The sequence below is a fragment of the Labeo rohita genome, unplaced genomic scaffold (assembly GCF_022985175.1).
Source record: "Labeo rohita strain BAU-BD-2019 unplaced genomic scaffold, IGBB_LRoh.1.0 scaffold_1146, whole genome shotgun sequence".
Classification (NCBI taxonomy): domain Eukaryota; kingdom Metazoa; phylum Chordata; class Actinopteri; order Cypriniformes; family Cyprinidae; genus Labeo; species Labeo rohita.
This window is the reverse complement of record NW_026127281.1, coordinates 1-15,655: the sequence shown is the minus strand read 5'-3', so window position 1 is coordinate 15,655 and position 15,655 is coordinate 1. Positions and strand designations below refer to the sequence as shown.

The following is a 15,655-nucleotide window of genomic DNA, read 5'->3' as shown; positions in this document are numbered from 1 at the left end:
ACTAAGTGGCATACTGTAGCCTACTTAATGTGGTGTACTGAAAAAGTAGTTAAAATAAACAGCAGACGATGCATTTACAGTGTGTTGGCTGAATATATTTGCAGGTTCTACAGTTAAAGATAAAATACAAAATGCATTATTCTTGATTTATTATACCAATAATAGTTTACATATTTATTCATACTTTAGTACAGTAAAAGTACAAAAATGTAGTATAACAGTTGGAGGTGTGGGCACTGGAGGGCTGGACGGGACCGTAGGAGATGAAGGAGAAAGAACAGGGCCAGAGAACTCCAGAGGGAGTGCCATATCCATAATACTTCAGTGGTTTGCCACATGAGAGGGCGGCCGGCTTGTGCGAGCGGCGGCCGAGGAAGACGATGGAGCTTTGGATGATACGGGGGTGGCAGGCGGTCCGAGCCATTGGTGCGGTATGTGGGGGATCCAGGCGAGGGTTGGACGACGAGACATAGAATCTTATTTCTTAATTATTTCTTTAAAATTAGAACCGCAGAAATAAAGGATGAGATTAATCAGTTTGATCAGGGGATACTCGCACACGGGAAGAGCGCAACGGATAGTCTCTTTGTCCAGCCATACCACATACCGCTCCAATCTCCGACCACCTTGCAGCAAGCGCGTCCTCAGCCTCTGTCATGTTTTTTGAAACATCAATTGGAACTAACAGGTGAACAGAATAACAATCAGCAGGAAACGAAAGAAAACTATAGGTCAGAGGGACAGGCCAACTGGAAACTTAATGAACACAGGGACAAAAAATAAAAATAACCCTGACAGAACATATATGCAGTCCTTTTAGTTTTATTGTATTTGTAATAAAATGATTTTGTTTCATTTTTAATGAAGATCCATACAACTTGTCTCAATTTGTTTTGCATTAAGATGTTTATTATTACATTTTTAGGGTGTTAAACCTGTTTATAATTGTTAATTTTAAGAAATTAAGATGTTCATTTTGACATTTTGACAGACATATTGTAACAAAAAAATGTATCAATATTACAATACAATAATATTTAAGTGGAACAGGTTCCAAAGCAACAACAGAGTGAATGTAAAGTGAACTGAGGGCCCATCATGTTTATCTGGATTAATGAAGTAAGCGCTTTGATTATTCTAAATGTTTGTAAAATCTGTAAAAAGAAATTTATTCAAAGGACTGTTTGCCTACACACATGAGTACATTTCATGAATGCATTTCATATATATGTAGTACATTTGTTGATTCCTCAGTGAACATGTTTCTGAGCTGTTAACATTACTTTACTCTCACATTTATCTGTAACAGTCTAATGCGCGACCTGCCTTCAGATATATACATTGTGAATTACTAATTAAAATACCATCCATCTGGAAATCACACAATTCAGATAAGACAACAAAACAGCAACACCCCACTAAAATATTCACAAGGCAGATTAAAAACTAATCACTAAACCTGTATATTTATATTACTGTTCTTGACCTCCAGCACAGAAACAAATGACAGTTGTTCGTCACATAGTTACAAATCATGCTCTCTAAATGTAAGTTACATAAAGGTGTGACATAAACAATGACATCAGTACAATAACATTACCAATAAAGCAATATATCAATAATTCACATTTTCCATTGGAGCTGCAGTGTATGATTATTAATAACTTGCAAGTTTTAGTTAAACATATTTGTGAATTGTGTTTTTTCCATAGTTTTATAGTTAGCATAAATTAAATCTTTAAGTGTCAACTTAACTAACTGAACAAATCATCAGTGTTATATTGTTACAGATCACTGATTTCAGCATTTTTATTATAATTACACATACATTAAATATATGTTTTAAAATTGACAGCTCTACTTCAGAGGTCAACAACAGCTGAAAATGGAAGGGTTAATGGTCAGATTTTACTTTCTCATGTTTAAGAGAATGAGTAGAAGTATTGGACTGACAGTCCCAATCTGTAGGAGTACGATACTCTTTCTCTGGCTCCAGTGTGTACTCTGCCTCATTGTAGTTCGGACCCTCATAAAGCTTCCAGAAACCTCTGTGCACCTTACAGGAGTGGACCTCTGCTATACCACAGTCATCTAATGAAGGACAGTCTCCTGTGATCAAGCGCTCATTGCCTCTGAACTCTTCCTGATCATAGACCAGGATCTTATCTTGTTATAGTTTACTTTAAAATATCACAGTGATACTTGACATGGTGAAAAATGACTAAATGAATATTACTGAAAGTAGGTTAGATTTTAAAAGTGTGCCCCCTAAAAGAAAAAGTTGCCCTGCCTGACCCGTTTTATCTTTTATTCTTGACGTCTGTATACACCCTTTCGAGTTTGTATGCGTTTGATTTTCTTTTCTCAGCCTTACAGCATAATGTGTTTTCTACCAACTAATGGAAGCAATGTTTGATTTTTTTACTGTTAAATATATTTGGATAACATTTTAGAGCAAAGCTTTTAAAAACACAGCTGTCAGTAAATTGATTTCATATTTACAGAGTAATATGGACCGTCCTTGTTTGTGGAAAGATGTGTTCAGAGAGTTCATCAAATGCAGACTCATTGTTAGTCGATTCTTTATGAGAGTTAGATGAGTAAATGAATGCTGACAGGCTATTATTAAAGAGTAAGTAGTGGTTGTCATGAAAAAGAGTGCTGAATATCAGTATTAAGTTTATTATCATCATCATCATCATCATCATTATTATTATGTTCCTTATTTTCCTTATTAAACCGCATAAAACGGTTCTGATATCTAGTTCCCACGTCAAGTTTAATTATCATTCAGTCGCATAAATAGTTTGCACAGCTGCTCTGAGTCTCATATGAGAATGTGCTGCTGCTGTGCGCCACTAGAGGGAGCACGAGCGTCCTTCATACGAGTCAAAGGGAAAGTGAAAGTAGACAAAGAAAATAACAAATATCTGAACACTGTGTTTGAAACGTTTATTTTAAAGGTGAAGATTAACAAATATTCAAAAAAAAAAAAAAGGCATTAATCATAATTACTATCAACTGCTGTTTAGTTCAGTTTAAAAAAGCTGCAATTCTACTATCTGGGCTGATCTGCAGTTGTGCTGTTTTGAGATTAACATGACTTGCAATGAACTTTAGCTATAATACCCTAGAAATACAACAGTTTGTACAACTATATTTGCATTGCTATTATTGGGAATGTAATTAAACTGCACGTATCTTAAGCTGTCCTGCAGTTATTCTCCAGCAGATTAAATGTGCATACTTAATAATATATGATTGTATTGACGTAACTCTAATAAAGTGTACTACTTAAATGGAGAGTCCACCCAAAAATGAAAATCCATCATTTACTCACCCTCATGAAACTACATCTCTGTTTGCATGTCTGTCTATTTTAGATCTGTACTTTTTGAAAAATTCTCTCTGTCTCTCTCATTAGAACTTTTTATCTTATTATTATGATTTGTTATTTCACAATTTTTACTTTTAATGTCATAATGATTTATATCAATATTTTTGCCTTTAATGCCAATTTAATTTCAGTATCATAATTACAATGTTGTATGTCATAATTAAGACTTTTAGCTCACATAAATATTGTATGTTTAAAAGGAATTTCTTGTAATTTCTTTCAGCATTCATCTAGACACAGACATTTGGGCTTTAAACCATCAAATGCAAAGTGAACTAAACTGAAAACAGTATAATTAATTCAACGATTAACATCAGATGGAGCATTATAACTTGTACAGGTGCAAAGTGACTCAGGAAACATTTACAAAAGAAAAGTCCAAAAGGTGAGAACTAGAGACTTGTGCAGGACAGTCCTCATCTACATCAACTGATTGAACAGAAGTGTATTACATTAATTTACAACACTATCAGCACTATTCCTATATAAGTTCATTTATATATACTGATTGTGCAGCCACAACGTTAAATATCATATATTATAAACCATACACACATTAATGGGGTCCAAATGTGGACTCACACCATTTCTGAAAGCACTTCTCAGCCTCCTCCACCTTCTTCTTGTCCTCCTCTTCATTCCCATCAGTTCTTTCATAGTAAACTCTGAACAGCTCTTCATTAAAACACTTTGGCAGGAAACTGGACAGCTGACAGTACAAGACGAATGACATTTGTCAGGAAACTTGAACATGGAGTAAATGAGCTGCACTGTAAACTTCATACCAGCATTCAAAAATAAACAGGTTTAAGCTCCTGTATCATTTACAAGAAGAAGAAAAAAAAAAACACTTTCGTGAGGAATTAATCACACCTATTTTATTAAAATTATGATTCATACTTCTAATCTAAAAGAATGATCTGAAATATAATGGTTTAAATGTGACGGGTACTTGATAATCTTTTATGGCAGAAGCTTCATTGCGTTTCCTCTTGCTGTAGAAATAGACTTTTTCAATGGGGTTTTTGTCCTTCATGCCGTGATCCAGATCAACCACCTGAATAAGAGATGAAATGAGGACATGAGGCAGAGATGAAGGGGTGAATTCAATAAACAGCTGAACATCTTATTTCAGTGCAAAAACCTGCATCTAAAAACCTGCAGTCTAGTTTAAGCTTGCAAATCAGTGCTGAAATAAAACATAACTTACATGAACTGTGAAATCTTCAGCGTTCAGAGAAACAGTCGGGTCAGTAGGTTTGTATTTCTCTACTGCGGCTTTCCATGTTTCTGTCAGCTTTTCCTGATTTGAGAGAGTTAGACAGTTACTGGTCTGTTTTTGTGACTGTTTTGTGGCCATAAGAACTTAAATGATCATGTTTGTAATGATATTTGTACAGACTCTTTGTGCTTCTATGCCACTTCTCAAATGCTATTTGAATATTTGTCAAACACTAGACCAATGTGTTTTTTCAGTTTCTGTCCAACCTTTGATTTGTTTTTCTCAGTCAGTCGAGCTTCTCCAACAAACTTTGGCAGTTTTCTTCTGACGATCTTGTTCAAGATGTCTCGAGATTCCTTCAGACTGTCAACAGTGGAGGACGAGATCTGCTCAAAGATCTCATCTGACAGAAGACAGAAGATTCATTATTAAAACTAAATAGGGATTTTCCAGAATCATCTCATATGTAAATAATAGAAATCATTATTTTAATAATAAAAATATATTATTTTACATATACTATTTTTGAGACACATAACCATGAATCCCCAAAACAGAACGATATGTTACTTTGTTACTTTTCATGGGAAGTAATGTGTTACATTTTTTTCATACTTTTCCATTACTTTGTAAAATGGGCAGGGCTTTTTTTTTTTTTTTTTTTTTTTTTTTTAAATTTAAAAAGTTACATTTTTGGCAAATTTAAAAGCTCTTTCACACCAAAAGCCTCAGGCTGAAGGAAACGTAAATTCGTGTCTGTACAGTAGAACACAGAACAACAAATGTTAGTTTATCTTGAATAATTTGTGCTTATTATGGTTGAATTGGATCATCGAAGGTCAGCAGCAAAGACACAGGTTAATAAAATGGGATTAAATACATAAAGGATATTTGATATTTATTTAACATTATTTATTTATTGCAGGTTTGCATCATATTCAAATTTGCATTTCACTTTTTTTTTTTTTTGAGGAATACCTAAGTTTTTTTGAGTGAATACTAAAAAATTTCACATTTAGTCTAGAACTAAAGTAACATCTTACTCCTGATTTCTCTCAACATTGGGACAGGAGAGATTTCAACCAATAAATGGGAAAAAAGTAACTCCAATATTTTCTTGTAAATTAAAGAAAAGTTATGCATTACTTTACTAGTTACTTGAAAAAAGTTACCCTCAACACTGTATATTTTACTTTCAGCACATCTTTTAACTGACCTGTGAGTTTGCTGTAGTCCTCTACTGTCTTAATGGCCTCAGAAATCTTCAGCATATCTTTAGGTTTTCCTTTGTTAAGGTCACGATCAGCTTTTATAAGTGCTTTTGCAAACCTAACAGAGAGACAAACATGGGAGTTAGTGTTTGTTTTAACATGCATAGAGAGTACAGCCACAAAGCTGAATTTGTATAATCTTCATAAAAGAAGAATTTGTTGATGCAGCATTTTAATATCATGGCAGCACAGACATGACATTCATTGCTTGGTATCTGCAGGTTTGTGTTTTATATCCACATCCTCTTCTTGCACAGAGAAACTCACATGTCTTCAATGATATTGCAGATCTTGTGCTGATAGGCCTGACGATGGAGAGTGTATCGGGTGCGAAACATGTCATAAACATTATCAGCCTCCTGTTAAACAGACAAACATCTGTGTGTCAGAGATCCCATAATGCAGTGCTCATTAAATCTCACATTTTCATCAAATCAAAACACATTCAATGCAAAAACACACAGACCAGACATTGAGAATTTATTCATCTAAAACTAACCCAAATGAAAAATTGAACAGTCATCTGACTGTCAATCACCATAAAAGTGGCATTTTTCCAAACATGTATGCTTTGAAGATTCTGCTTTATTCATCAAGTGAGTCAAGGATAATAAACCAGGCATAAGTGTGTGTGTGTGTGTGTGTGATCATTAAATCAGGCACCTTGTCTCTGAAGCAGCTGTGTTTTCTTCCATTCACTTCACAGACTCAAGCAAACTTCAGCAGACGCTGATGGTCAGAGCTGTTTCGAATGCCCAGGTGATGACAGTCTCTGTGAAATGTGAAAATGGGTACAGAAATGACAGGATCATTTTTAAACCAGCTTGTTCATAGATGCCTTAATGTCACATTATCAAATGAACAAGACAAGGGTGAATTAATAATATTGTTTATTATTATTATTATTAATAATAATAATAAATGTTTTATTTCAGCTCCTCTGTAAAATTAGAACAAAAAACTTGATACTCAAGGAAGCACTTCATTTAGAGGAATGGAATGAAAAGTAATTAAATCAAGTTAAACATATAGAATATCTTTACAAATGACCTAATAATATTTACCGTGCAAAATAGTCCCATTTGTCCACATCGATGCCGTTCTGTTTATTTGCTACAATCTCATACAGGAAGGATTTGTCTTCATCTCTGTCCTCGAATCTCCACTGAAAAAGATTTACATTTACATTTTCCACTAATGACTGAAAATACTTCAGTTTAATTAACCACATCAGTTTGTACCTCTGAAGTTTTCGCTCCTTTGATTAACTCTTTAATGAAGGTGACGTCTTTATCGTCCAGTCCATGTTCTTTCAACACGTCTTCATTCTCAGCCTTCAGACTCTTCACAATGTCATCGAACATTAGAACTGACATCTGCTCATGCTGCAGTAAAGACAGAAAGATCATTGATACATATATGACTAGAGGAGTCAATGTGTAAGCGATCATGAAAGGCTTGAATATGTTCATCTAAAATTTGCTTTCTACAATCTCATCAATCAGTTGTTGCAGCCCTAAAATTGCTCACCTTCCACTTTTTGTTGGTTTGTTCCAACAAACAGCTTGTCTGCATGTCCAATGACACAATAGTGAAACTTCCATGTCTACAGATCTTTCTGATTATATTTTATTTCACACAGATACTTACCTTTGGATGTTTTTATTTTTTTGGCTTCAGGAATAACCAGACCATCAAATACATGAGAAAGTGGACCATGACCTAAAACATAAAAAGAAAAAAATGGGTTAGCCCCATAAGAAATACAAAAACAGTATTTTTTCTGTAAGTGAAAATAATAAGAGGAAAAATCAAACATATTAATTGTTATACATATTTGATGTTATACCTGCTTATGATTTTAATCTACATGACCAAAATCAACACAAACATGAGATGAAGATTCCAGTAAGGCCTAATAAAAGTTTTTTTTTGTTTGTTTTTGTTTTGTTTTTGTATTTTTTTTGCTGGATGATTTTGTGTTTCCATAAGCATTAATGCTCCTCACCCAAGTTGTGACACAGACCAGCGATCTGAACGCCACACTAAAACACAAAATTTTAGTTCACTAAACCTATAGCATTTGTACTGAGCAGACTGACTGATACAAAAAATAATCATCTTAAAATTTTCAATAAATAAATAAAAAGATATAGAGTCATTGGTATGATGTTTATCCAAGGCTTTCTACAGTTTCATAGAACTGAAGGCTGAATAGAATAGAATATATATAAAACTTTGATTATAATAATTACTTTGATTATAATAAAAACTCATTAAAAGTGAGTGTTCAAAGCGATTGTGAGAAGCACCAGGTTAGACCAGGTATTTCCATCCCAGTTGTTTGATGCGTCTCAGTCTCTGAAACTGAGGAGTGTCAGTGATCTTCACCAGCAGAGGGTGCAGCTCCATGTGTCCGTGAATGGGGTCATTGAAAATCTACAAGACAAAAGATATCATTTGCTTACAGGTTTTAGCTTATAACGAAATATAACAACTAGGGATGCATGATATTATCGGACTGATATCAGAATCGGCCGATAATAGCTTTAAAAGTAAATATCGGCATCGGCCCGATATGAAAAATTATGCCAATATGTCTTGCAGATAAGGGGAATGTGTAAACTCAGTGTGCTTTGAGTGTGCTAGCGATTAGATCAAGTCAGCAGTGTGGCTCATTCCTGAAGTAAAGTTTTGCCTGAACGGTAATTGCATTCACTGTTTTGGATCACTGCATTTAAACTGAGAATGGATGTGCAGAATGAGGCTTTTGGTGTGTGATAACCAGTGTTGGGGAGTAACTTGCTGATCCCTCTCCCCTCTCTCCTCCCAGCTCTTTTCTGTTATCTCTCTACTGTCCTATCACAATAAAAGGCATAAAAAGCCCCAAAAAATAAGTGTAAAAAAAAAAAAAAAAAAGTCTGAATTTGTGGTGGCTGTGCTTTAAATTTAATTATTACACAGCTCAGGTTCATTCGGGGCAACTTAAGTCATAATTTTTCTTGGCAGAAGCTTTGTGTTTGGGTAGCTAATAAAATATCAAAGTTTAATTCAATATTATGTGGACAATTTCTTAATTCTGTCATCCTGGTCGTGGACTTGCTCTATTGTTTCATACAAACCTGGCTGCTTTTTGTACACTAATGGATTATAAAATAACTAACAAATTAGTACTACTACTTAATTTATGTGGTAAAATTTATGTGGTGAAAACTGGTGTGACTGCACTGTATCCCTAAAATTTCTAGTTTGAACTTGCCATTTGCTAGCAACCAGGGGCGTAGCACCAAATTCTGGGCCCTATGCACAAGCAGTGGCCATGGGCCCCCATAAGCTCGAGGTTCACAACTACCTACAACTAACCTTACTACTAATCTAAGAACTCTGCACTGCCGTCTGCCGCTTCAGCAGAATGAACCCTACTTCAAATGTGCCTAGTCAAAAAGCCCGGTGAAGGTGGACTAAACCATTTCGTACAAGGGCGAGGGTGCCTGTCCTCAGACACTATATGTGCTTGGACACCATTTAACACATCAATCAACTGATGCATTTACCCAAAATATTAGCATTTACATTAGTTAACATTTATTGTGATCTTAAAATTATATTTAAAGGAAAATAAAATTTCACTCCTCAGGGGCCCTCCCCCCACTTTGGCCCCTGGTAATTTAGTCCCACTTTTCACCCAACTACGACACCCCTGGTTGTAGCGGCAAATGCCGAGCGAGTTTGTGATGCAGCAAAAAATGTCTGTGCTCGGAGAGATTTTGAGGCCAAACTGTGTTTATCTGCTCATTGTTTAGCTATTTCAAGTCAAATGTAGTTTAGTATAGCGAATAGAAATGTCACTAAGTTACATGTGTATTGATTTGCACATCTTTCTTTGTGTTTGCTATCGCTGATAGAATGACGATAGTATGTGATTTATTTCTGAAGTTCGTGTGTGACTAATCTGGGCTGCGTTTCCAAAAAGCATTGTAAGCTTAAGTTGATCGTAGCTCAACTGGTTTCAATAGGTCTACGATGTACTTAAGCTTACGATGCTTTTGGGAAACACAGCCCTGATCGTTAGGATCATGTACATGTCCTGAAACTTAATATTCAAGTAAATTTTCTAAACTATGCTGCAGATTGCACTCTGAAAAGTGTACTTTAGTATTAAATAATGAAGCTGAACAATGCTGTATGTTAAAAGCAGATACAAAGAATCAGAATAACAAGCAGTGGTTGTTTAACAAGTTTATTTTGCAATTTATTTACGTATGTTATATTTTTGTTTCTGTTTAAAGGTTTTTCACCTTTCTGCTACAACTCATGTCAGTTTTATCATAACTGATACAAAAATAAAAGAAGAGTGGAATCCAGTTAAGGTCTCCGTTGATGATGTGTTTCTCCCTTTCAAGCGGGGAAATTGTGCAATAAAAGAAATAGCTTGACAGTTATGACAGAAAACATTAGCATCTAACAATGCTTTGGAAAAAACAATCTTAAAAAAAATAAGGTTTATGCATAAACCCAAATAGGAAATAAAACAGTTATCAAATATGTGTCCTAAACTCCTGAAACATTTGGTGTCTCATGCTCAATGCAATTTAAAAGAAGTATATTTAAGTCTGTAAGTGGGGGTGGGTGTGTGAAAAAATTCAGATGTAATCCCCTTTGTAATCACTGGCATTTTTCAAAAGTAACTGTAATTTAGTTACATATTTTTTCTCAGTAAATGTAACTAATTACAATTACATATATTACAATTACATTTCAACATTTTATTTCCCCTCATTTCAGAAAAAATCCTTTAAATTTACTGGAACAACAATCAGAACACAACAAGAATAAAAATATAAGAAGCTACTAACAAGCCAAAACTAATTCATTTTAAAATTACTGAATTTATGAATTAATTTAAAATGTTGTACTTATCATTCCAATATCCACGTAAAACAAGATCTTCAGAACAACATGAATCAATTTTAACTTGCAATGTAGCCTAATAAAGGAACATCAAATTAAGATATGTATGTTTGAGAAGTAACTTGTCAATTTAATAATAGAATATAATTTATGCGATTTTTGAACTGGTAAACAGTGCTTTAACATGAGCATCACAAACACAGACACTGCCTATAGGCTAATTCTGTCGTGCGACAACACATCCATTTGCGTTAAAGCCCCTTTTTTTCTATAAAAAGTGTTTCCAAACAGATTTTTGCGACATTTGAAGTATCGATTTAGAAAGAAAGTTCAACAGAAAAAGATTGTGTCGACGCATGAGAAATATTATCGATAAATGACATTTCCATCATCTATATCAGTACAAATTTTGAAGCACTAAATATTATTTTATTTATTCATTTTTTTCACCAAAAAAAAAAAAAAAATGGACCTGGCTATTGATATACATGACCTTTGCCTCATTGCCTGCCCACTCACTCCCGACAGACGAGGCTTAAGTTATAGTCCCAGTCTAAAATGCATTATTGAGCTGCTTTAACTGAAAGCATCTTGCACTGGCATATCTATGTGCAAAATGTGTTAGATTGTATATAGTTGCTGGTTTGCGATGGCAATACTCCACTATTCACCTCAAGGCAGGGCCCCAAAATTATCCTGGGGGGCCAGCCCTGATGTTAAGACATGTTTAGTATTTTTTACTGAAATTATATTTAAACATTATTAGCCCTACTTTTAAGATGAACAAGGGCAACAAGGTAAGATGGAGTTAGAGGGCAGATTTTATTTTCTCTCATGTCTGAGAGACAGAGCAGGAGCAGTGCGGTCGAGGGCACCCCACTTTGTAGGATTGTGATACTCTTTCTCTGGCTGTAGTGTGTACTCTGGTTCACTGTAGTTAAGACACTCATAGAGATTCCAGACGCCACTGAGCACCTTACAGGAGCGGATTGCTTTTATACCACAGACGTCCAAAGATGCGCAGTCCTTTGTGATCAAGCGCTCATTCCCTTTAAATTCTTCCTCATCATAGACCAGAATCTTATTCTTTTAAATAAGAGACAAAAAAGAGGATGTTTGTTTTATACAGTATAAGATGAGGAAATATGTGTAGCCATCAAAACACGTTGATTGCAAACAACATTATTCAGTGATTTCTGTGTGAATTTTGTGTGTGTGTGACAACCTGAACACTCACTATGAACAATGAGCATACATGAACACTCACCTTGCCAAGGCGCCACCATTTAAAGCACTCCTTAGCGTCCTTCTCCTCCTCGTCAGAGTTTTTTGTGTAGTAAACCCGACCAACATATTCAGTAAACTCCTCCGGCAGCAGGCTGGATACCTGAGATATACGTAAAATCAAACATAATATGTTGATCAGTAATTACAGATCTAGGAAACTTGCTTTGACTTACCCAGACTGACTAAATAAGTATATACAGTATAGTATAATTGCTTTTGCCCCAGTAACAAGATAATATGCCACTACATGTAGAATTTATGTATACATTTTTCTGAGAGTGAAGGATAAGAGTTAGCTCTCACAAACAACTATGCAATGAAAAAATGCTGTTGCAAATGCATGATGGTCGATAATTTAGTGCTTGTGCAATTACTCAGTTTACTGTCAGTAATTTGCTTTTGTGAATGCGTGATGCCAAGTAGCCAGTCAAAACAGAGACATTTATAATGTGATGGTCTGTATCATTACAAATATTTTCTTGACCTTAGACTGAATGATGTAAATTTGTAAACAAACTAATAATAAATGTATAATATTATATTTTTATATATATATATATATATATATATATATATATACATATATATACAGTACTATGCAAAAGTCTTAGGCCACTAGTATTTTCGTCAGCTAAAAAATGGTTTAAAGTCAGTTAAAGTCGGTCTTTTGCTGTAGTGTGTCAGTAGGAAATATCAGATTACATTTCTAAACATTCATTTTGCCATTAATTATAATAATCCAGTGAGATTTTTGTATGGAGCACAGGCTGTTGTCAGACTCCTTGTGCAAACAGAGATCTGATCTCTCCATCATTCAATCCAGTCTGTCTTAAGAAACAGAAAAAACGGAGACAGACTAAATCCAGAAGAACTGTGGCAACATCTCCAAGATGCTTTAAGAGACCTACACCTACAAAACTACAGTACTGTTAAATTTTTAGGCAGTTAGGCACATGAAATGAGGATGCTGTCAAAAACAATGTCATTAATAGATTTTCTTTATCAGTGAACTTCTATTAACTAAAATAAATAAGCATTTGATTTATATATATATATATATATATATATATATAAATAACATGCATACATGCATAGCTGTTTGAGTACCTCATATTTCTTAATCTTGAAGGCTTCAGTGAGTTTCCTCTTTCTGTAGAAATAGACATTGTTGATGGGGTTTTCAGCCTCCTTGTAAGTGCTGTCCAGTTGAATAGTCTGTGCAAGATTTACACAATTACAGTGACTTAAAGTGTTATATAAAGTGTAATATTGATTTTAAAAAAAGAAAATTTGATCATACATCCACACTGAAATCCTTCTTATCCAAGAACACGGTTGGGTGAAGTTTGTTCCACTCGTCCACTGCTTCATTCCAGTCATTCTGTAGAAATGGGCATTGAAGTCAAACAAATAAGAACAATAAAGTAAAGAAAAACAGGACAATAAAAAGGAAGACCTGCAGTCATAGATGATATGGTTTAACATCCTTTTAAGAAAAAAAATGATGGATTTCCTCTGTCATCACAAAATGAGAGCAACCCTAATCCAAAGCAAAAAATGCAATGCAAGCACAATAGGTTTTAGTATTGTGCATTATTTTTCTAAAAGATAATTTGTCAAGGAAATAAATGTATATACATGTACACACTACCTTACATTAACACTACTGATCTTGGCCTAAATCTGTTCATTAATTGTGCAATGTCATTAACTGATACATCATGTTTTACCTGCAAGATCTGATTGTTTTTGAACTCAGATTGTTTTATTCTGGTCTCTCCCACACACTTTGGCAGGCGTCTCCTCACAACATCCTCAAGTTTCATCCGGGCATCTTTCAGCTTGTCATCAGTGGAGTACAAGATCTCCTCAAAGATGTGATCTGATTAATGGGAAACATTTTTTAGCTATTTTCAAATCAAGTGAAAACGAACAAGTAGAAATGATGACAATACAGTAAGTGCACCATACATGATTAAGATGCACTGAACAACCTTTATTTACATCTTCATGAATCCTACTCTTGTTTTAAACTGACCTGTTAGTTTGGACATTTTTTCAACCCTTTCCTCATTGGACGCTAGCGCTTTTGTGCGCTTTCGTGAGCCACTTATTCTCCTCTGCAGGCTCATCTCATCTCGTAAAGTGGTTTCAGCAAACGGTGAGATCTTGGTGATCGTGTCTTCAGCTGCAGAGAGGGCTTCTGTAATTCTAATGAACCAATCAAAATAATATGAACCAATAAGTGACATGAGCATGAGCAAAAAAACATTAAAACTGAGTAAAAACACAAAACCCCACTTTTTTTCAATGATGTTCACAATCTTGTGCTCATAGGCCTGGCTGTACAGAGTGTACTGGGTTCGAAACATGTCATAAACATTATCAGCCACCTGTGAGAGAAACAGAGCCATGCAATTTAAATCACTCAACACTGAATGACAAATAAAATAGTATAATCTTTTTATGATGTTTCGTCACCAACTGAGACGACAAGAAAAATGATCAGAATCTTCTGCATAACTCCACTGCAATAAAGGATAAATTTTTCATCTTAAAGTTTTTTGTTTGTTTGTTTGTCAGATATATTCAAGGGGTTTTCTATTATCATTATCATTTCACAGAATGAGTAAAGTCAACATTTTGTTGTTATATGGGTGTGACACTGCTGTGATGTCAAGACAGATTAAAAGCAATCAGTTATCCTCAGGTGTAATGAATGGTACCTTGTAGGGCTGCACATTTAATCAAATTCTAATCGTGATTACAATTACAGATGCCAGAATTATGTAATTGTTTAAAGGCACAATTACAAAAAATAAATAAATAAATAAATAAATAAATAAATAAAAATACCACTTACATTATTCTGCTTTCCTAAGATGTGTGGGGGGTGTAAGAAAGTATGTGTATTTTTCCTACAGGTTATCTTAAGGGTTTTTTTTTCTCATTGTTTTAATTTTTATTTATTTAAATTTTATTTACATATATATATATATATATATATATATATATATATATATATAATTGTTTGAAGCAACTGCATGCCACATTTTTATATATAGTTTTGGTATATATTGTGGTAATCATAATTAATAATCGCAATTACAATTTTAAGGGAATAATCGACAATTATGATTTTTTTTTTTCAGAATCACACAGCGCTAGTACCTTGTCTCTGAAGCAGATGTGTTTTCTCCCTTCGACTTCACAGACCCGAGCTGATTTCAGCATGCGTTGATGGTCAAAGCTGTTTGGGATACCGAGGTAATGACAGTCTCTGAAAAATAAGAGACAATTTAAAGGCATTCTCAGGACTGTATTGGTTTGTGCAGGTTAATATCATCTTTGAGAGCATCTTTGGTTACCTATGCTTTGCCCCCCTGGACTCCCCTAAAGGGACCGAGATCTTACAAAACACTGTATTTGTTTATGATAATTTTCATTAAGAAGTGACTGAATTAATATATTTGAAGTTAAAATCAGTCAGTGTATCAGTGTAATATTTTTTATTATTATTCTAACAAAGTTAATATAATTATAAAATAACGTCCTCTTAATGTATTT

At 34.4% G+C, this 15,655-nt stretch overlaps 1 protein-coding gene and 1 pseudogene across 1 annotated transcript; both read right to left on the bottom strand.

Annotated features, from left to right (window-relative positions):
• Positions 1-2,939: 2,939 nt before the first annotated feature.
• LOC127157662 (deoxynucleoside triphosphate triphosphohydrolase SAMHD1-like) lies at positions 2,940-9,974 on the bottom strand (annotated as a pseudogene).
• A 1,320-nt stretch (positions 9,975-11,294) lies between these two features.
• On the bottom strand, positions 11,295-15,363 carry LOC127157660 (deoxynucleoside triphosphate triphosphohydrolase SAMHD1-like). The gene is made up of 8 exons (XM_051100917.1): positions 15,260-15,363; positions 14,390-14,481; positions 14,127-14,299; positions 13,819-13,970; positions 13,389-13,469; positions 13,196-13,303; positions 12,069-12,188; positions 11,295-11,887 (listed from the first exon to the last, which is right to left on the bottom strand). Exons 1-8 carry the CDS (start codon positions 15,320-15,322, stop codon positions 11,624-11,626), a joined length of 1,053 nt encoding a protein of 350 aa, XP_050956874.1. The 5' UTR covers positions 15,323-15,363; the 3' UTR covers positions 11,295-11,623.
• Between the last annotated feature and the right edge of the window lie 292 nt (positions 15,364-15,655).

Coding starts and splice junctions, on each gene's coding strand:
- LOC127157660 (XM_051100917.1), bottom strand. CDS start 15,322: ATGCTGAAATCAGCTCGGGTCTGTGAAGTCGAAGGGAGAAAACACATC. Junction 13,971..14,126: donor AAAAATGTCCAAACTAACAG/GTCAGTTTAAAA, acceptor CCCATTAATCAG/ATCACATCTTTGAGGAGATC. Junction 12,189..13,195: donor TCAAGATTAAGAAATATGAG/GTACTCAAACAG, acceptor CGTATATCTCAG/GTATCCAGCCTGCTGCCGGA.